At 43.5% G+C, this 23,404-nt stretch overlaps 1 protein-coding gene across 4 annotated transcripts in view; it reads right to left on the bottom strand.

Annotated features, from left to right (window-relative positions):
• The window catches only part of LOC311145863 (ral GTPase-activating protein subunit alpha-2-like), a 174,127-nt gene that overhangs the window by 56,398 nt on the left and 94,325 nt on the right, over positions 1 to 23,404 (bottom strand). For all 4 annotated transcript variants that reach the window (XM_084182207.1, XM_084182209.1, XM_084182208.1 and 1 more), the window contains exons 32-37: positions 18,972 to 19,152; positions 16,215 to 17,043; positions 15,798 to 15,869; positions 14,261 to 14,384; positions 11,285 to 11,440; positions 1,451 to 1,609 (exon numbers count right to left, since the gene is read on the bottom strand). In XM_084182207.1, the coding sequence (XP_084038333.1) occupies positions 1,451 to 1,609; positions 11,285 to 11,440; positions 14,261 to 14,384; positions 15,798 to 15,869; positions 16,215 to 17,043; positions 18,972 to 19,152 (1,521 nt within the window). The remainder of the gene's footprint in view (positions 1 to 1,450; positions 1,610 to 11,284; positions 11,441 to 14,260; positions 14,385 to 15,797; positions 15,870 to 16,214; positions 17,044 to 18,971; positions 19,153 to 23,404) is intronic.

The following is a 23,404-nucleotide window of genomic DNA, read 5'->3' as shown; positions in this document are numbered from 1 at the left end:
AAGCTCTAGAACACCATAGAATAAGAATGAGAGGGGGGTCTGAGTACAGAGGCCTTAGGATTATATGGTGGAGGTTTGGGCTGAAGACTGGGTGGTGTCTTTCTGTCTGTGTGGCTATTGGGAGGAGTCCTAGGTAGATGGCCAGACAGGGCAGTGGGCATCATCTCCAGGTTGGCAGAGTCCTGCTGGCAGGTCAGTGGAATGAGAAAGCATTCGCTTCGACACACTAAATCCCATTGTTGGGCCGACAAGTCTCTTTCCCCCGCTTTAGAAGAGACTGCAGCTATTTGTGTGGGGTTTTCTAATGTATTTAATAATAATAATATGCCATTTAGCAGACGCTTTTATCCAAAGCGACTTACAGTCGTGCGTGCATACATTTTTTTTTTAGATGTGTGAGGAAAAGTCACAGTGGTAGACATCTTTTCTTGTTTCAGGAATTTTTGTCTGGTTTAGAACCCAGATGTAAAGCCAAATTGCCCAGAATCTCAACCGTTGAAGTGCTCAAAGCAAATCTAAATGTATAAAACAGCTATAGATCTGTGTGCTCTGTGCCGTGGTTTAGAACAGAGCAGCCGCCAAGATGAAAGCTAGCTGAGAGACACTGTGACTGCCTCTGAGACATACTAGAGAACGACCCCTATGGAGGGCAAGCGCACTTGCTTCGTGTCAAACTGTTGCAAGCCGGCACCACTTACTCATTCATTGGTAGCTGTCCTCTAGGAACCTCTGGCTGGACAGCATCTTGTTAGCTACCCACTCATGCTGCATATAATTTAACTTAAGCACACTTGAATAATGACACAAGGCATGTAGACATATTGAAAGTATTCATTAATTTACTGTTCGGCAAAACAATGTCCATATACAGGCGACAGCAAAACAAGATACCGGTTTTGTCATCAAAATGTTCAAATTTAACGATATTGAATATCGGCATAAAATATTGTCCATCGGCCTCCTTGACCCCCAAAAAGCGGTATTGGCCTTAATAAATCCATATCTGTCGTTCTCTAGCACATACCCACAGTGAGGGTGATGCACTGTAGTGAAAGAGGAGGGCATTACCGTCCATCTCAGAGTCACACAGCTGGACAGGCAGACAGACAGTTAATCCACTAAACCAACAAGCCAGTCTGAGGGCCATGGGGAAAGACAGTTAAGAGGGGTTGTCATAAAAGTTAAGATCAGACAGTTGAGAAAGTTGGATAGATTGGAGCAGTGCTGGAATATGTATTTGATCAGTTTTAGTAGAGAAATTGTGAAAACAACTCCCATTATATTTGTTTAATGTAAAAAAAGACAGTAAGTAAAAGTCTATGACAGACATGGATTTAGTGGAAAATAATCAACCAAGTGTAGAAGCAAACTCTGAAAACTCATTGTGACCAACTACCATATTGGTTTTGCATTGAGTATTCAGAGCAGCCAACCAGCTGATCTGTAGTACCTGTTGTTTCTTCATGATCTGGATGAAGAACATGTGGTTCTTCATGGGGTACACGATGATCAGCACGTCTCCAAAGTCAGTGGGGATGATGCCACGCCGATAGTCCCTGCTGTGCTCCGACCACACTATGTGAACTTCGTCGTTTCCCAGGTGACGCAGCTTCACCAGAACAAATCACAGGGTTTAGACATGGTTATCTACGGTGATCACGTTTAGAAAAAACATACTGTTATTACTATTTTAACAAATTAATATAGGTAGGCTATTACCACAGCTCTGGGTGTTGTGACAATGTACAGCACCTTGTAATTTGAACTTTCATTGTAAATTCAAATAACAAAAAAAACATTAAATTGAGCATTATAAAACCAATCATTGAAATTAACTTTACTCCAAATTGCATCCAATTTCCATGTTCTATTCGTAAATACAAATGAAGTCAGGCCAGAAATTACAGGAAATTGGCAGATTGTTACTTTAACTCTGTTTTTGAACCAAGGCAGAGGAGTGAGAAAGGAGAAAGAACACTCTTGCCCCAGCAGACATATCAGTGTGGATGTCGGATCACCACCTCAAGCTGAACCTCGGCAAGACGGAGCTGTTCTTCCTCCCGGGGAAGGACTGCCCGCTCCATGATCTCGCCATCACGGTTGACAACTCCATTGTGTCCTCCTCCCAGAGTGCAAAGAACCTTGGCGTGACCCTGGACAACACCCTGTCGTTCTCCGCTAACATCAAAGCGGTGACCCGAACCTGCAGGTTCATGCTCTACGACATTCACAGAGTACGACCCTACCTTACACAGAAAGCGGCACAGGTTCTAATCCAGGCACTTGTCATCTCCCGTCTGGATTACTGCAACTCGCTGTTGGCTGGGCTCCCTGCCTGTGCCATTAAACACCTACAAATCATCCAGAATGCCGCAGCCCATCTGGTGTTCAACCTTCCCAAGTTCTGTCATGTCACCCCGCTCCTCTGCACACTCCACTGGTTTCCAGTTGAAGCTCGCATCTACTACAAAACCATGGTGCTTGCCTACGGAGCTGTGAGGGGAACGGCACCTCCTTAACTTCAGGCTCTGATCAGACCCTACACCCAAACGAGGGCACTACGTTCATCCACCTGTGGCCTGCTAGCCCCCCTACCTCTACGGAAGCACAGTTCCCGCTCAGCCCAGTCAAAGCTATTCGCTGCTCTGGCACCCCAATGGTGGAACAAGCCACCCCACGACGCCAGGACAGCAGAGTCACTGACCACCTTCCGGAGACACTTGAAACCCTACCTCTTTAAGGAATACCTGGAATAGTATAACAGTAACCCTTCTACCCCCCCATAAAAAAAAGAAAAAAGGGTGGTTGTCCCACTGGCTATCCTAAGTTGAATGCACCAATTTGTAAGTCGCTCTGGATAAGAGCGTCTGCTAAATGACTTAAATGTAAAAATTTAAAATGTATTGTGGCTGACAAAACTCACTGGTCTTTACCCATCATTCATGGGGCAGAGTTTTTCCCTGACCACATGACCTGACCAGGATAGACTGGGCCTAGTTAGGGCCCAGAGTATTTCCTGGTCAGGTGAAGAGGTTAGGAATAACTCCTGTCCCTGATCATGTGGCATCATGACTGCTAAGACTATGCCTCCTCACTGACTGACTCACTGAGAGAGGATGAAAACATGTGCTAATGTACTTGGGTCTAATGAGCCATTAAGAAAACATGCCCTCGCCACCCAAAAAATGCAATTAGCACATTCTATTATAACCCCTTAAATATGGTAATGATTTAATGTTAAACAAATCCACAACCCGCTGATTGAACGTTGTGCTCACTGGTTCATCCCATCTGTACAAGTGCAGGTCAGACCAGACAGACAGGGACAAATTAACCAAGAATGTTGATTATGCATGTCCAGGTTGCCCACAAAAATCCTAGGGATGTTAATGAACATTAGAAATATTACATAGAATGAGTTGAAAAAAGAGGCAGGACTGTCTGGGTAAATGCTAATGTATATTTGTGTTCTCCTGCAGCAAGCTCTCCAAGACCAGGGAATGTGATTAATAATAACAACACAAATATTTGGTGGGTGCATATATTTGTCCTATTTCATACATGTACAAGTATGTACTATACGCAGGTGTGATTTGGAAATGTGTTTTTTTGCATATACCAATTCTCCCTGAGACACCCTTGGAGAGTGGGGACATGGCGAAATTAGGAGTCAGGACAATATGGACCATCACGGTAAAGGAGGATATTGGTTTGTGGGAAGGTCGATTTCAATGATATATGAATAGATGAGGATGTCAGAAAAGCAGGAATTTCTGATTAAATCAGGGGAAGAATCACATCCCTGTCCCTACTACACAGTACTGTAGCTATATGTGGCACTAGAAGCGCTCCTGTATGTGGCCTCAGTCAAAGGCCCTTGTCCAATTAGTCAGATTAATTCGAATTTAGGTTTTTGCGCAATATTATAAATGCAATAATGAAATTCTAATTATTATTATGATGATGAGCGTTTATGTACGCTTGTTCTCACGTTAACTTTTTGGTCTGGTCTCCTACACTCCGTGCTGTGTGCGCCTTCCCATTTACACTAGAGATCTGTATATACAGTGAGGGAAAAAAGGATTTGATCCCCTGCTGATTTTGTACGTTTGCCCACTGACAAAGACATGATCAGTTTATAATTGAGCATCTTGTCACTGTAATGACAAGATGCTCATATCTCCACCCCAACAATGGGAGTCGTTGCCCCAAAGGCGGGAAGGCAGGCGACAACTTTAGGTCCAAAATCAGCCCATAGAAACGCATTGGGCTTATTTTGGACAGATTTGGGCGAGAGTGACTCCTCTCGCTTCAGCTCAGCCGCTCTGTTTACACACACATACCAAGCCCCTCCCCCTGCCACTGTCTACAACAAAGATGAGAGATCACTTCTTCCTCTCTGACAAGCGGTTTCAACTCGCTATTTATACTGAACAAAAATATAAACGCAACATGCAACAATTTCAAAGATATAAGGAAATCAGTCAATTGAAATAAATTCATTAGGACCTAATTTATGGATTTCACATGACTGGGCAGGGGTGCAGCCATGGATGGGCCTTGGAGGGCATAGGCCCACCCACTAGGGAGCCAGGCCCAGCCAATCAGGGCTTTATTACAGACAGAAATACTCAATCAGCCCCCCCCGCAAGTGAAGAAGCTGGATGTGGAGAGTCCTGGGCTGGTATGGTTACAGGTGGTCTGTGGTTGTTCAGTGTACATTTGAGGTTTGGTCCAACAGAATCGGTCATATGGACACCGAAACATTATTTGAATAGAGGAGAGAGAAGTTAACCTTTCTAATGATACCCTTTTTATGTCTCAACTCTTCAAATTGCACATTGATTCTGGAAAATTAATGCTCAGTTTGTCGTACGCGGCATAGCGGTACCACGTACCGATAGCAGCATTTTAGCCAAAGACTGTTATAGTAGCTGTCTAGTCTGTGTTTTATGAATGTGCAATCAGCATAAAACACAATTCTATAAGGAATTGGCAACTCATTCTCATTCTGATAAATAAGGTAGGCTACTTGATTTCAACATTTGAACAAAGTGGACAGGCTAGCATGCTGTTCAAACAGTTGGAGACAGACAGAAGGGTGTGTTCATAACAATTCAACTGTTCAACCTAGTCAGCTAGCAAATAGATCCAAGTTAGCTAAACTTGAAAAAAAAAAGATTAGCTGGGTACTCATTAGCACGTGGCCTTGTGCTTGAGAGATTGTTTATGAGATCTGTGTTAATTTTCTATGCCTGCTACAATAAGTTAGTCATTATCAGTGAATGTGCATTATGCATGGCTCTGATATTTTTTTTTTTACAAAAAGGGCTTTTTCATAGACAGACTTAAAAGACAGATCAGTGATTATTGCAAAAAAGCATGTTACACTATTTTGATAAAATAATTAAATTATAAGTGGGTCTTATGGTTGTGGAAGGTTTATATTTAGCCTAGGTATAATTTCACAAACCCTGAATTCATTAGATTAATGCTTATTTAGAGAAAACATTTTTAAAAAATGAAATATATATTATGAATCGCCTATAAATTTGAAATAAATCTAGATATGATTTCTATGCCATATCGCCCAGCCCTACCTTAGTGTCCTCCCACCAGGCCCATGGGTCTCATCCCACTAACACACAGCAGAGCAGGCCTCTCAGCAGTACAGTCCCTTATAAAAACAGCAGAGCAGGCCTCTCAGCAGTACAGTCCCTTATAAAAACAGCAGAGCAGGCCTCTCAGCAGTACAGTCCCTTATAAAAACAGCAGAGCAGGCCTCTCAGCAGTACAGTCCCTTACAAAAACAGCAGAGCAGGCCTCTCAGCAGTACAGTCCCTTACAAAAACAGCAGAGCAGGCCTCTCAGCAGTACAGTCGCTTATAAAAACAGCAGAGCAGGCCTCTCAGCAGTACAGTCCATTATAAAAACAGCAGAGCAGGCCTCTCAGCAGTACAGTCGCTTATAAAAACAGCAGAGCAGGCCTCTCAGCAGTACAGTCGCTTAGAAAAACATCAGAGCAGGCCTCTCAGCAGTACAGTCCCTTATAAAAACAGCAAAACAGGCCACTCAGCAGTACAGTCCCTTATAAAAACAGCAGAGAAGCAGCACAGTTAAGCCGATAAAGCCTCTTTTTCATCCCAATTTCTCAACCCCCTCCCTCCCGCCCCCGTAAGCCTCCACACCCGCCGCCGAGCTGCCAATTTCTGTATCGCCTGTGGCTAGCGCGGGGTTCTGGGAGGAGAGGAGTGCAATTACAAGGGCTCCCAGTCAAATGAATCGAAGCGGGCCAACGGCACACACCAGCGCCTCACACCAGCTAGCCAAAATCGAATCTTGCGCAGGCTAACTAATTTCTGCAGCCACTGAGCACAGGTTCAGTATGGGGTCGGTGCAGGACTGTTTTTTTGGGGGCGAGGGGGGGAGGGATGTGTTGATGGTGGTGTGGGGGTGGTATATGAGGAGGACCTGATTAATTTCCTATCTTCATGGGACACCGTATGAGAAGATTGGCTGCTCGGGCAGGGGCCTCGCGGCTCATTTCTCCATGCTAACTGCTGCTGGTGTGCTACAGCCAGGGAAACAGCTGAAGCGCCCATCGATCGCTCCCGTCGTCACGGCCGGAATGGGATAAAAAGGTCCTGCCGGCATCCGCCTGGCCCCTGCCCTGCCAGGGTCAGCTAATGGCTGAATCTGGGCCCCAGTCACAGCACCCAGGGAGGGGGGCAGGAGGGGGGAACAGGTCCAGGAATCACAGTCATTACCGTAGCCACACATGCCCCTTCTCACACGCCTGCTCCTCTCTCTACTCCTCAGGCCTGCCCAGGGTTTACTAATCAATGCCAGAACCCAGGAGTCACACCACCTGATCTCAGCCTAGCACAGAGTGAAGAGCCAAGACCGCACACATACAGTGCCTTCGGAAAGTATTCAGACCCCTTGACTTTTTCCACATTTTGTTACGTTACAGCCTTATTCTAAAATTGATTACATTGTTTTTCCCCCCTCATTAATCTACACACAATACCCCATTATGACAAAGCAAAAACTGTTTTTTAGAAAATGTTGATAATGTATTACAAATAAAAAACTGAAATATCACATTTACATACACTACCGTTCAAAAGTTTGGGGTCACTTAGAAATGTCCTTGTTTTCCATGAAAACATACATGAAATGAGTTTGAATAAGAAACATAGCAAAATGCATAGGAAGTGTAGTCATTGACAAGGTTAGAAATAATGATTTTTAATAGAAATAATAATTGTGTCCTTCAAACTTTGCTTTCGTGAAAGAATCCTCTGCATTCTAGTTGTCAATTTGTTGAGGTAATCTGAAGAGATTTCACCCCATGCTTCCTGAAGCACCTCCCACAAGTTGGATTGGCTTGATGGGCACATCTTACGTACCATACGGTCAAGCTGCTTCCACAACAGCTCAATAGGGTTGAGATCCGGTGACTGTGCTGGCCACTCCATTATAGACAGAATACCAGATGACTGCTTCTTCCCTAAATAGTTATTGCATAGTTTGGAGCTGTGCTTTGGGTCATTGTCCTGTTGTAGGAGGAAATTGGCTCCAATCAAGCGCCGTCCACAGGGTATGGCATGGTGTTGCAAAATGGAGTGATAGCCTTCCTTCTTCAAGATCCCTTTTACCCTGTACAAATCTCCCACTTTACCACCACCAAAGCACCCCCAGACCATCACATTGCCTCCACCATGCTTGACAGATGGCATCAAGCACTCCTCCAGCATCTTTTCATTTGGTCTGCGTCTCACAAATGTTCTTCTTTGTGATCCGAACACCTCAAACTTCGATTTGTCTGTCCATAACACTTTTTTCCAATCTTTCTCTGTCCAGTGTCGGTGTTCTTTTGCCCATTTTAATATTTAATTTTTATTGGCCAGTCTGAGATATGGCTTTTTCTTTGCAACTCTGCCTAGGTCAGCATCCCGGAGTCGCCTCTTCCCTGTTGTCGTTGAGACTGGTGTTTTGCGGGTACTATTTAATGAAGCTGCCAGTTGAGGACCTGTGAGGCGTCTGATTCTCAAACTAGACACTAATGTATTTGTCCTCTTGCTCAGTTGTGGACCGGGGCCTCCCACTCCTCTTTCTATTCTGGTTAGAGCCAGTTTGCGCTTTTCTGTGAAGGGCGTAGTACACAGTGTTGTACGAGATCTTCAGTTTCTTGGCAATTTCTCGCCTGGAATAGCCTTCATTTCTCAGAACAAGAATAGACTGATGAGTTTCAAAAGAAAGTGATTTGTTTCTGGCCATTTTGAGCCTGTAATCGAACCCACAATTGCTGATGCTCCAGATACTCAACTAGTCTCAAGAAGGCCAGTTTTATTGCTTCTTTAAATCAGCACAACAGTTTTCAGCTGCGCTAACATAATTGCAAAAGGGTTTTCTAATGATCAATTAGCCTTTTAAAATGATAAACTTGGATTAGCAAACACAACGTGCCATTGGAACACAGGACTGATGATTGCTGATAATGGGTCTCTGTACGTCTATGTAGATATTCCATTTAACAAATCAGCCGTTTCTAGCTACAATAGCCATTTACATTTAAGTCATTTAGCAGACACTCTTATCCAGAGCAACTTAACAATGTCTACACTGTATTTCTGATCAATTTGATGTTATTTAAATGGCCAAAAAAATTGCTTTTCTTTCGAAAACAAGGACATTTCTAAGTGACCCTAATCTTTTGAACGGTAGTGTAAGTATTCAGACCCTTTACTCAGTACTTTGCTAAAGCACCTTTGGCAGTGATTACAGCCTCGAGTCTTCTTGGGTATGACACTTCAAGCTTGGCACACCTGTATTTGGGGAGTTTCTCCCATTCTTCTCTACAGATCCTCTCAAGCTCTGTCAGGTTGTATGGGGAGCGTTGCTGCACAGCTATTTTCAGGTCTCTCCAGAGATGTTAGATCAGGTTCAATCCGGGCACTGGCTGGGCCACGGACATCCAGAGACTTGTCCCAAAGCCATTCCTACGTTGTTTTGGCTGTGTGCTTAAGGTGAACCTTCACACCAGTCTGAGATCCTGAGCGCTCTGGAGCAGGTTTTCATCAAGGTTCTCTCTGTACTTTGCTCCGTTCATCTTTGCCTCGATCCTGACTAGCCTCCCAGTCCCTATCGCTGAAAAACGCCACCACCATGCTTCACCGTAGGGATGGTGCCAGGTTTCCTCCAGACGTGACACTTGGCATTCAGGCCAAAGAGTTCAATCTTGGTTTCATCAGACCAGAGAATCTTGTTTCTCATGGTCTGAGAGTCTTTACGTGCCTTTTGGCATACTCCAAGAGGGCTGTCATGTATTTTACTGAGGAGTGTCTTCCGTCTGGCCACTCTACCATAAATGCCTGATTGGTGGAGTGCTGCAGAGATGGTTGTCCTTCTGGAAGGTTCTCCCATCTCCACAGAGGAACTCTAGAGCTCTGTCAGAGTGACCATTGGATTCTTGGTCACCTCCCTGACCAAGGTCCTTCTCCCCCGATTGCTCAGTTTGGCCAGGCGGCCAGCTCTAGGAAGAGTCTTGGTGGTTCCAAACTTCTTCCATTTAAGAATGATGGAGGCCACTGTGTTCTTGGGGACCTTCAATGCTGCAGACATTTTTTGGTACCCTTCCCCAGATGTGTGCCTCGACATAATCCTGTCGTCTCGGAGCTCTACGGACAATTCCTTCAACCTCATGGCTTGGTTTTTGCTCTGACATGCACTTTCAACTGTGGGACCTTATATAGACAGGTGTGTGCCTTTCCAAATCATGTCCAATCAATTGGATTTACCACAGATGGACTTCAATCAAGTTGTAGAAACATCAAGGATGATCAATGGAAACAGGATGCTTCTGAGCTCAATTTTGAGTCTCTTAGCAAAGGGTCTGAATCCTTATTTTATTTTATTTTTTCATACATTTGTATGATATCAAAATTATAGTTTTAATCATGTTTTATAGGCTATTTGTTTGTTTACATTTACCTTGTTTACAAGTAAAAGAAGCTTATATTTTCGGTTCTGATGGGGTACGACAGTTGATTAAGCTCATGTGGCATTTATAAGTTATATTATTCAAGAATCAATGGGTACATTTAATTAATTTAGAAGTCCAAAAATGGATGAAGCAACTGCAGATTGATCCTTTAAAAATGAATAGTTTCACCATTTTAAAATGAAAGTTCAGTTCACGTAAGTGTTGACCATTAATGTGGGACAGGTTTATTAATTTTTTTACCTTAAAATGAATCACTAATAAAATAAAATATAATAATCTTCAGAAATGACTCTGTCAAAGCAACAAAATAACTATGGCTTTACAATGATGTTGAAAACTTGGAGAAATGTTGGGGTTAAGTGGGTTAAAATCCTCCCTAGAGTCACAGAGGATGCACAGAGGGACATGTCAATGCTGAATTTGAGCAAGTCTTTATTCATTTAAAAAAATCATATTTATTTAATTTTCCATGTGGTCCAGTGTTACGTTCCCCAGTAAGAAACCAGAAATTGTCGCTCAAACAGAAGGGGGAACTAACAATGAGTCACTGACAACCAAAACAAAACAGGTGGGGTTCTATGAGGGGTTCTGAAAGACACTCATGGGGGTGTCCATTGAAAGTTGACTAGCAACAACAACTGGGCCCTAAAAGACACCCAACATGAGCGCCCACTAAATTTGCCCAAGAAGAGGCAAACAAAAATAAAACCCACACCAAACTTAAAGACAGGAAGCAAAGAGGGAGAGCCAACTAAAGGTGTTGACCCTCCACATCTCTCAAGACAACTGGAGTACTGGGCCAGCCGCACAGGTGAAACATCTTATGACTAACGAGGTGGCACAGGTATAACACATACTGACACCAATCGGTGACGCGCTAACGTCCAACCTCTAAATATAAATGGAAAAACCAAAGCCTGTAAACATCCATATATTATTATAATTTAATGTAACAGGCTTTTAAAATTCTATACATGTGCACAATTTCAATTTAAAATATCAAAAGGACGCAAAGCAAAAGGCACTTATTTCATGGAATGACCTGTATGCATTTCTGTCTGTCTCATATAAAAAGACAAACATTAAGTTGTTTGAAGGAACTTGGACCTTGCTACATTATTAGTGTAGTGGCAGGTATCAACACAGTGTAGGCTAAGGAGCCTTTTCAGTCAATGGCAAACCAACAAACAAGTTTTGGTTGTTGACCGTCTTCCCTTATGCATGCTTTTCCGACTTTCACTTCTTTGATCTGGAGGGAGTAATATTAGCAAGTACCTTTTTGGTGAGGCAGTCGTCAGAGTTGGACAGCATGCGTGTTGACACATGGAAGATGACTTCCACTGTGGAGGTAGCATAGTAGGGTGCAGTGTGTCCTGTGCTGCCGTTCCTCTGAAGCCCTCCCATGAAGCCACAGTGTGTGGCTAGATCCACCTGAGGGACACAACATGGTTAGGAGAGTGTGATGTCATTGTGCGTGTGTCAGGAAGCGAGACGAGATACTGCAGGGCAGGGTTTCCGCTAGCCGGTAATAGCCGGCTTTTGGCTGATAAAAAAATTGAAAAGCCGATAAATAAAATTGCCACTGGCCAATTGTCTGGGAGAAGAAGAAAAAATCCCATTGTGAAATAATGCTTTTTAGCCTATTCATTGATGGAAATATCAGTCGATGTAAATACATTTGACTGGTCATGCTTATCTAGGTTAATTTGCATTATTTGGTGGAATTAATTTGGATTGTGTGTACAGTATACTTGTTATGTATCTTATTTATCGCACGTGTACAGCATACAGCTACAGAGCCTTAGAGCAGAAAAACTTTCAGACATCTCAAATAGCAAATGCATAGGCAACGAAAGGCAGGCTTCATCAGCGCGTCACACACCACTTTGCAATGAGCTGGAGGCAGTATGCATTTTGAAAACATATACTTAATTGTTTGAAACCTGAACATTTTACTACATATGAGGCATGTCTTACCTTGCTTCAAATTAGCCTAGCCAAAATCAGACTATATCCGTGGAGGCAATTATTTTATATCAACTTTCTTTCATTGTCCAATAACCAAAGGCACAATCCTAAACTGTGTTCGAATACCCATACTAACATACTGTATACTACATACTTAATGAGTATATACTACATACTATAAGTTAATTTTAGTATACTGTAAACTAACGGTATCTTTTCAGTTGAGCGTACTAGCGCTTCGCCTGTCTACCGGAAGTTGATGCTGTTGCTATACAACCTCTTGATAGCATAACATATTACTAGCTAGACATTTTACGACTTCAGGTGTGATCTTAAATTCAATCTGGAGTGCCAGAGTGCGCTCTGGACGTTCGTAAATTCAGAGCGCTGTCAGATTGTCCGTTTGTAAATTCAGAGCGTTTCGCTCTCGGAGCGTTCAAGTAGGGTTGATTTGAGTGTTCTGACCTTACAATGGGAGTCAAGCACCAAAGCTAACTGGCTAATGTTGGCTAGCTTGCTAGCTACTTCCAGACACAAATGAGAGAACAACTCACTCCGACCATTTTTCTCGCCCTAGCAGAGCTGGTTAGGCAGTTTTCATGTTATCCAGAGCGTTGGTGACTAACTGTGCTGCTGGCAACAATTTAATTACGCTTTTTGCCGACGTTTACTGACACCAGGCATATTCAACGGGAGTTGAGCGTTCGTAAATTCATCAGTTATTCTGCACTCTGGTACACTCAGACGAGAGTGCTCTGAAATCCGAGTACATAGCCATAGCGAATTTACGAAAGCACCCGAATGTCCATTGAAAACGCACAATGACTATACCGCTTAGCTATGCTAAGAATGACGGGAATAATCAAGTCTATAAACGTTGGGTAGTTAGTTAGATAGCATATAATTAGGCCCGTGTAGCTCAGTTGGTAGAGCATGGCGTTTGCAACGCCAGGGTTGTGGGTTCGATTCCCACGGGGGGCCAGTATGAAAAATTTATGCACTCACTAACTGTAAGTCGCTCTGGATAACAGCGTCTGCTAAATGACTAAAATGTAAAAGTAATATACTGGCAAGTTTGATGTATTAGTAGCCAACTAACATGTGGTAGCTAACTTACATACTGGTGTAATGATATGCTATGTGGTTCGTAAGGATAGCGTAGCTAACAAATTGTCAGCCAACATCACGTGAAGGTAATTTATTTGAAAAGTGATTAATTTATTACATTGCTCAACATTTTCTTAACATTTGTCATTAGTTAAAGCAATACAATTGTATCCGCTCTCTTGGACTTTGGCTGCATATTTTCCTTCATTTTCTTCAAATCTGAAAACGATGTGAAACCACGCCCATTTTCGGAATAATTGCATTATGGGCCCTAAAAGCACAGAAATAGTGTCCACTGCTTGTACACTTCGTATTTTGGCGAATGTAGTACAACATCCGGGAACTTTTGGCATACTAACTATATCCATACTATGACCAATAAGCATACTAGAGACTCAATTTCCATCACACGTAGTGCGGTTAGTATGAGTTTTCGAACACAGCTCTAGTCATATTAGCAACCCATGCTAGTTGTTGCATATTAGATCTCCCCTCCTTCTAAATTTCAAATTGCTATTTTCATCTCTGTTACATGAAACCGCTCGCATGTGTGGTGCGCTTTTGACAACAGTATTTTCCCACTAATTGCATTATTGCTGCACTTATAATCTGATGAAATAAAAGTTTATCAACATTTTAAGCTAAACGTTCTGATCTGTTGCATCAGACTCATTGCTTTAAAAATAAGAAAAAATTGCCTAGGCCTACTGTGAATTTGGGATCTATCATCCCACAACTGCACCAGAGTCTGTTTGGATTAGGCTATTTCTTTCTCAACAAGCTGACCAATAGAATAGGTCAACTTTTCTACTATGGGGGATAGTAGATTGACATAGGCTAGTGATTTTGCTGTTCGTTACTCATCTTGTTGGCTAAGGAAAAGTACATGTGGACAGTTATTCTAACATCTTCAAAGTGCGCATCATAATTCGGTAAGAAGGACCACACATCGTTGCATCCTTGACTTGCATGTTCTGTTAATATGAATGACCATAATCTAAATATGATTTCTGTCATTCTGAGCACCATGGGTGGACGCCCTAATCAGGTTACGCACCCAATGCATATGGGTCTGGTACATTTCTCAAATGTTCGGTAAATTAAAATGCTGCCGGTCAAATGTCCGGAGTCACATTTTTCTAATGGAAACCCTGCTGCAGGGGTGTGTGTGTGTACCTCCCATCCCAGGCCAGACACTAAATCCTCGTAGGCCTGGCTGCCTGCGCTGTTGGACAGGATGGAGCACTTGTCCTCCTGACCCTCTCCGATGTAGAACACAGCGATCTTGTGTGTCTCCCTGCTGTTAAGGCAAACACACAGCACAGCAGACCTGTCGTTAGAACAATGGACTTAGTGATGCTACACTGTTCTCAGTGCATACCTCCACACTCAGCCCAGTTAAGATGAGGGTGCTCTGAAATGTGAACTACACACCACCAAACATAACCTTGTCTCAGAGTAAAACTAATTATATTTGGCTCAAATCTGTGGCACTCCATTTAGTTTGAAATATTACTTTACGTTAGGTTATATTACATTGGCCTACAAATGTAATAGCAGTCATTCAATATACTACGAATTGCAGGACGTATAGTATGTTAAGAATTACAATTCGTAACATACTATTACAATTACAAGGTTAGGGTTAAGGGTTAGGATTAAGGTTAGGAGTTAGGTTAAAGGGTTAAGGTTAGGGGAAGGGTTAGCTAACATTCTAAGTAGTTGCAAAGTAGCGAAAAAGTAGTAAGTAGTTGCAAAGTTGCTAATTAGCTAAAATGCTAAAGTTGTTTGTGATGAGATCCGAACATGCATCCTTTGGGTTGCTAGACATTCACATTTTTGCCTTAAGTAACCTACTGTCCTATCAAACTTAATATATCATTCTAAACGGGTCAAATAATGTAACCTAATGTAAAGTAACATATCATACTAAATCTGAGTGCCACGGATTTTAGTAAAACATCATATGTTTTGCTCTGAGACCAGGCTGCCAAACGTACACCTCCACACAATAATGTGCAAATTCCAGAAAGTAATTGTAGCAAATATGGTCTAATATTAGAGCAAACAACATGTGTCTTAAGAGTTAACGTACAATAGTATGTTTGTGTTTACTGCCCCCCCCCCCCCGTCATGTGACAAACAAAACAAGAGCAGACACATAGTTCCACCACTGCGCTTCACCGTTGTCATGGTGGAGCATGGCGCAATGTTAAATTGGGGGCATTTTGCATGCTTCCAAACAGGTTGCCTTGTCTGCTAAAATCCTGGGGGCATTCTTTAATAAGCCCAAGTCATTAGCAGTGTGAAGTGCCTATTGATCGCTGTGTGTGAGTGCTGCCGAGCTGTGATCAGCCCGAGATGGTGTAGATTAGAAGGAGAGGAGGGGAGGGCAGAGTGGAGCTGTTTTAATATGTGTCGCCTTGAGAGTGTGATCTTTACTGATTTAGAGGAAGAGAATCTTCATTAGTGGGCTTAGGTTCAGAGTAATGATGGACATGGAACGCTGCAATATTTCAGGCTTAGCTAGAATACCCAGGTGAAATCTAGGATGGTTTGGTCAAAAGGTCTTGATTAGAGATTAAACACTGATTCACAATTCAGTAAGTTCCTTTTAAAATGCCGAACAAGAAGCAAATCGTACATGCCAATGTTATCTAGGGATACAGTGTGTGCTGAAGAGGACCTAAATAATTAGTGTACAGGAACATACCACTGCCTGGAATCCAAATTCTTCAGTTCTCTCAAGAGCTTTGAGTTCTTCTTCAGGAGATGAAAGCTTTTCCTGAAAAGGAATAAACAAAATTGAACTTCAAATGCATCCAGATGGCACTTTACACTGTACCAGTGCAAAGACTGTGCTTGCTATTTTTTGAATGGTAAAACACAGATTGAAAGTAGGAGAAGAACGTTTCATGTTTTACGTTTGGTTTTTGGTCTGAAGAGTAACAGGTGCAAACAGGTTTAAATTGAGCTCTGAAACCATTACTGATCTACAGTTGTTTCCCTGTGGAGAGCAGAATAACGCCTTTCCAGCCTCTTTTTCTCTCCCACTTTCTTGCTCTCCGTGAGGTATTCTTCTAACTAGTCTACAACTGTGGATGAGGTGTTGTTGTTCTCTACTCTGTACCTGCGGTCCCATGAGTTCATGCCCAAGTCGTTGAGTAGCAGTCTGCAGAAGTAGAAGAGAGCTTTGGGCTCCTGGTGAGCGGGTTCTCTCTGGCCGGTGGCCTTGACGTTCACGTCTGCATTCCACCTCTTCACCTGCTCCTCCTCCTGCTGCGTCTGCCTGAGGATGGCCTCCATGATGGCCCCCTCCTGCTCCAGGTTCATCCCACAGGGAGAGGGGGCTGGCTGGTTGAGCCTAAGCCGGGGCTGGGGCAGGCACTCAGGGCTGCTGTATCCCAGGTCCTCCAGGAGCTGGTCCAGGACATCAACCTTCTCCTCCTCCTCCTCCTCCTCCTTCTCCTCCTCATCACAGCCTGACTGGGAGTCCCAGCCAGGAGGGTTGGAGCGCTCTGAGGTCCCTGGTGAGGTGGGCTTGGTGGTGGAGTGGTTGGAGGGGTCTTCACTCCCCTGATGCATGCTGTTGACTCCCTCCTGGGTGCGGTAGAGGACCCCTCCGTCCCAGGAGTACTTTCCAGAGATGTCCCTGACGATGACCCGTACCTGGGAGGAGTTCTCGTATGGTTCCCCTGGACCAGAGGGCTCTGAAGGCACCTGGAGGTAGGACACCAGGGTGCTGTCGTTGAACACAAACAGCTGCAGGTTGGGGCTCTTGAATACCTCCGAGGAGAGCTCTGATGACTCCACAAAGGGGTTGTCGTGGTTCTCACTGACCAGGCTGTGCAGGAGGGCGGGGCCACCACTGAGGGGATGGTGGCCCAGGTGGTTCACAAGGTGTGTCATGATCATCCGCGCCGTCAGAGGGATCAGCTCCATATTCCGTCTTTTCTTCTCTGAAGGCAAGAGGAGAACAGGATAAACAGGAGTGAATATGATGGTCTACAGACATCCTGAGAGACAAACCATTTCATAAACCTTTTAAGTCCCCCCATGTTTACATGTATTTCACACAGTGAAGTCAAGACCCAGCACATGTATTCTGTCATGTGTTGTATGTACTCATGTATTTAATGTTTTGTGTGGAACCCAGGAAGAGTAGCTGCTGCATGTGCATTTTACATGTACATCGGAGTCATTTAGCAGACACTCTTATCCAGAGCAACTTACAGTAGTGAGTGCATACATTTTCATAATTTTTTTCGTACTGTGCAACAGCTAATGTGCAACAGCTAAAGGGGATCCTAATAAACTATAGTAAACTCATTTAGCAATTCAACGCGAACTTGGGGCTTCATCTTTTTTAACCAAATTACCATGTGTAGACATGTTCTCAATTCTCTCGCCTTTTCACACAAAAAGCTAGCTTTTCCTTCATAATAACTAATAGGGTCGTTTTTCATTTCTCACAATGGTTATGGCCAACACACATCTGCCATAAATAAGTAGGTAGCATCTAATCATGGGAGACAACTTTGAAAAACCCATTGAGTCTGCTACAATGGGAGGAGAGAAAAGACTGGCAAAGTGCTAATGAGAACCACGTCTTTACAGGACGGTGAATAGAGTGCTACACCATGTATCAGATTTATTTAAATGCTCAGGACTACTCCAAAATGAAAGAGATATCATGTAACGATGGGGGAAAAACAAGTAGATGCGCTCTGCATTGTGACAGTGCTATCAATACCATCATCCCTCATCAAAGTGGAGAAAGCTCTTTAGAGAGGATGCATTAGAGATACACAGGCCCTTTGATGAGACTTAATCAATATGATCTAAAGGGAAATGCATAGTGCTCTTTGGTTGGTCTGCTGAGGCCATCTGTAGTTTCTATTTAGACTTTGTAGGGCTGTATGAAAAGTAATGACATAAGCTAGATATTTCAGCTGGGCTTAGCCAACATTACATCAATGGGTATGTTCTTTTGGTTGAAAGAAAAAATGACTTCTGAAACATCAGTAGAAGAAATGGCTGATGTAAAGAAATACTCTAATACATTACCTAATGGCACCACAAGGTCACTAATAAAAATCATTTTTAGATGTCTCTTTGATAATGGGTCCTCTCCCTGGGGCAGAGCACTAATGCCTACCTCTTTAAACATTCCATTCCATGTGTTTGTCTAGTAAATATTAGGTCAAAACATTAACATTTAATGGAGTAGCTACCTCCAAATGGAAGGCTACCTATTAAAAGGTTACATCTCCCTGTAGATCCCCCACTGCCCATTTCCCAGGTGGTTTGGGAGAGGAAGAGTGTGGTCTGGATGAGGAAGAGTAATATCTAAAACAAGCAGGGGCAGCTGGGCACACACCTTGGATGACAGGATACTCAAAAGCATTCTATTGCTCTTTCACGCAAACACGCATGCACATACACACGCACGTACACACGCTCAAACACACACTGTCTAACACACACACACATTCACACGCTCAAACACACACTGTCTCTAACACACAAACACACGCAGGTACACACGCTCAAACACACACTGTCGTTAACACACAAACACACAAACATACACACGCTCAAACACACGCTCAAACACACTGTCTCTAACACACAAACACACGCACGTACACACGCTCAAACACACACTGTCGCTAACACACAAACACACGCACGTACACATGCTCAAAACACACACTGTCTAACACACAAACGTACACAGCCCTCCTTTAATTTCTCTGTCAGCCCAGAGCAATCTCCTACACAGCAGGTATTAAACGGGTGGCACCTCATCTGCCCATCCTGCCTCCTGCTGTGTTGGTGACAGTAGTGAGGGCGGTGACAGTTGTGAGGTCTCAGGTCTCCTTACCCTCGGCCACGGTGAGAAGGTTGCCAAAGTCTGTGGCGGTGTGTGAGGGCGGGGGCTCAGAACACTTGACCTGGCCCAGCGTGAGGAAGGGGTCATAGTCAGTGGAGAGGTCAGACAGGCTCAGGAGGTAGTGACTCTGCTGGGTGTGCAGGTTGGAGCCAGAGACACAGCAGTGAAGCACCTACCGGACAGGATAGAGGATAGGAGTCAACACCTAGTGGGTTAAAGCAACTTCGAGAGAAAAACAGTGGTAATGTGGTAATCCTGCATGTGGCATATGGTGGTAACCTTGAATACAGTCACTGCTACTGTTCCTTTGTGTGGCTGGCTGCACAGCATCAACGAGCACACAGGACTCATGAATTAGAAACATTACATACTCATACAGACACACTACCCAGTCTGCCTGAGAGTCTTAGAGCATGTGACAGTGGAGGCACAGCCAAAAACATTGACCTTACAGTATCTGAAACACAGAGTAAGTAACAAAGTAAGTAGGTAAGTAAGTAATTAAGTAACTAAGTAGTAACTAAGTAACTAACTAAGAGGACAATTATGCAGTAATCTTGAACGCAGAGGTTGCAGGTATGGAAGATAATCAGTGAAGCATTGCTTATTGCACTTTGAATGGTTCATGAACATACCGAGGGGGAATATATGGTCTGTTTGACATGGTGAGCCGGCGATCTAAGGGAGGAGAAGCTCTTTATTGCCACTAATCCATTTCTCCTGTGATGAGTGAGTGTGTCGATCTGCTTGCGAAAGTATTCACCCCCCTTGGCATTTTTCCTATTTTGTTGTCTTACAACCTGGAATTAATTTTTGGGGGGTTTGTATCATTTGATTTACACAACATGCCTACCACTTTGAAGATGCAAAATATTTTTTTTTGTGAAACAAACAAGAAATATGCCAAAAAAACTTGAGCGTGCATAACTATTCACCCCCCCCCCCAAGTCAATACTTTGTAGAGCCACCTTTTGCAGCAATTACAGCTGCACGTCTCTTGAGGTATGTCTCTATAAGCTTGGCACATCTAGCCATTCTTCAAGGCAAAACTGCTCCAGCTCTTCAAGTTGGATGGGTTCCGCTGGTGTACAGCAATCTGGATTGGAATTGAGGTCTGGGCTTTGACTAGGGCATTCCAAGACATTTAAAATGTTTCCCCTTAAACCACCCGAGTGTTGCTTTAGCAATATGCTTAGGGTCATTGTCCTGCTGGAAGGTGAACCTCCGTCTTCTGCCTCAAATCTCTGGAAGACTGAAACAGGTTTCCCTCAAGAATTTCCCTGTATTTAGCACCATCCATCATTCCTTCAATTCTGACCAGTTTCCCAGTCCCTGCCGATGAAAAACATTCCCACAGCATGATGCTGCCACCACCATGCTTCACTGTGGGGATGGTGTTCTCGGGGTGATGAGAGGTGTTGGGTTGGCGCCAGACATAGCGTTTCCCTTGATGGCCAAAAAGCTCAATTTTAGTCTCATCTGACCAGAGTACCTTCTTCCATATGTTTGGGGAGTCTCTGACATGGCTTTTGGCGAACACCAAACGTGTTTGCTTATTTTTTTCTTTAAGCAATGGCATTTTTCTGGCCACTCATCTGTAAAGCCCAGCTCTGTGGAGTGTACGGCTTAAAGTGGTCCTATGGACAGATACTCCAATCTCCGCTGTGGAGCTTTGCAGCTCCTTTAGGGTTATCTTTGGTCTCTTTGTTGCCTCTCTGATTAATGCCCTCCTTGCCTGGTCCGTGAGTTTTAGTTGGCGGCCCTTTCTAGGCAGGTTTGTTGTGGCGCCATATTCTTTCCATTTGTTAATAATGGATTTAAATGGTGCTCCGTGGGATATTCAAAGTTTCTGATATTTTTTTATAACCCAACCCTGATCTGTACTTCTCCACAACTTTGTCCCTGACCTGTTTGGAGAGCTCCTTAGTCTTCATGGTGCCGCTTGCTTGGTGGTGCCCCTTGCTTAGTGGTGTTGCAGACTCTGGGGCCTTTCAGAACAGGTGTAATATACTGAGATCATGTGACAGATCATGTGACACTTAGATTGCACACAGGTGGACTTTATTTAACTAATTATGTGACTTCTGAAGGTAATCCTTTGCACCAGATCTTATTTAGGGGCTTCATAGCAAAGGGGGTGAATACATATGCATGCACCACTTTTCCGTTATTTATTTTTTAGAATTTTTTGAAACAAGGTCTTTTTTTCATTTCACTTCACCAATTTTGACTATTTTGTCCATTACATGAAATCCAAATAAACATCAATTTAAATTACAGGTTGTAATGCAATAAAATAGGAAAAATACCAAGGGGGATGATACTTTTGCAAGACACTTTAACAGATGGTACGGCATCAGTCCGTTGGGTTGGCAGGACTAGATAAGACCCGCTGGGTCAGTTGATTACACTGATTGGACAAGTTTATTCTGTTTGATTTAATTAAGATTTTATCCCTCTGCTCATGTTGCCACAGACATGCACACACAATCAAACATGCACACACAATCACTCACTCACACACAGTGTGCGCGCGCAGAGACAGTCACACACAATCACAATCACTCACTCACACACACACTCGCGCAGAGACAGTCACACAGACACATGCAATCACTCACACCTACTCTCACACACATACACACAATCACTCACAGTCACACACACACACACACACACGTAAACATGCATGGACACACACACACCTGTGTGCTGTAAGCAGAGAAGTGTTTGGAAGCTACGCCTGACATACCAGACAAAAGCAAACTGTGGGGCCTATCACACTGAGTGGGTAGACTTGGTAAACCCATTGTGGAGGCTGGTCCATGTAAATGAATGGTTAATCCCATTCAACAGACATATGCACACTTGGCTGAGGCTCAGAGGAGAGGCACAGGTTCTGTCATCTGAAACAGTATTGTGTGGGGAAATGCAGACAGTATGTGGATTATTATGCCTAACAGTCCTCTGGGCATGGGGGGGGGGATTAGAGTTTATGGAGAAAAGACCAGAACCAAACAGCTGCCACACCAAAGCCCCAAAGTGGTTCCTCTGTGGAGGAGAAAAAAAGCTTTGGCTTGCTTGACGACTAAGTGGCTGCACCTCGCATAGCAACAGTTCCAGGAAGGTAACACACAACCGACCAAACATGGATATGTGTAGATGTGCACAGAGGCACATATGTACACTCACTCACAGATGCACAAAAACATACACACAAGCAAATAGACCACTCACGCACGCGCACGCACACACACACAGCGAGGGGAGGGTGCAGCTGCTGAGGCAGGCAGAGAGCAGATGGAGGAGCCAGAGTGGAGCTCCAGTGAACCAATAAGGTCCAGAGCAATCATGCCTTTTACACAGAGAAGCCTCATGCTGTTAGATACAAATACCAAGTTCAAATCCTCAGTAGAGATGCAGAAATGTCCCATCGTTCTTCATCATCGTATGAATGGCTCACTTAAATTTAATCTGCTGACTGATTTGTTAAGATAAACATCTAATACATATCCAGAAGAGAGGCAGAATAAAGTATGCATAAACAAGACAAATCGCTTTATTCATTTTGTGAGGTTTACTGCTATGTACAGTTGATGTCGGAAGTTTACATACACCTTAGCCAAATACATTTAAACTCAGTTTTTCACAATTCCTGACATTTAATCCTAGTAAAATGTCCCTGTCTTAGGTCAGTTAGAATCACCACTTTATTTTAAGATTGTGAAATGTCAGAATAATAGTAGAGAGATTTATTTCAGCTTTTATTTCTTACATCACATTCCCAGTGGGTCAGAAGTTTACATCCACTCAATTAGTAATTGATAGCATTGCCTTTAAATTGTTTAACTTGGGTCAAACGTTTTGGGTAGCCTTCCACAAGCTTCCCACAATAAGTTGGGTGAATTTTGGCCCATTCCTCCTGACAGAGCTGGTGTAACTGAGTCAGGTTTGTAGGCCTCCTTGCTCGCACACGCCTTTTCAGTTCTGCCCACACATTTTCTATAGGATTGAGGTCAGGGCTTTGTGATGGCCACTCCAATACCTTGACTTTGTTGTCCTTAAGCCATTTTGACACAACTCTGGAAGTATGCTTGGGGTCATTGTCCATTTGGAAGACCCATTTGCGACCAAGCTTCAACTTCCTGACTGATGTCTTGAGATGTTGCTTCAATATATCCACATCATTTTCCTTCCTCATGATGCCATCTATTTTGTGAAGTGCACCAGTCCCTCCTGCAGCAAAGCACCGCCACAGCATGATGCTGCCACACCTGTGCTTCACGGTTGGGATGGTGTTCTTCGGCTTGCAAGGTACCCCCCTTTTCCTCCAAACATAACGATGGTCATTATGGCCAAACAGTGCTATTTTTGTTCATAAGACCAGAGGACATTTCTCAAAAAATTCTGATCTTTGTCCCCAT

This window comes from Coregonus lavaretus (assembly GCF_964263955.1).
Source record: "Coregonus lavaretus genome assembly, chromosome: 18".
Lineage (NCBI taxonomy): Eukaryota > Metazoa > Chordata > Actinopteri > Salmoniformes > Salmonidae > Coregonus > Coregonus lavaretus.
Note: the sequence above shows the minus strand (reverse complement) of the source record. Positions and strands in the feature narration are given on the sequence as shown.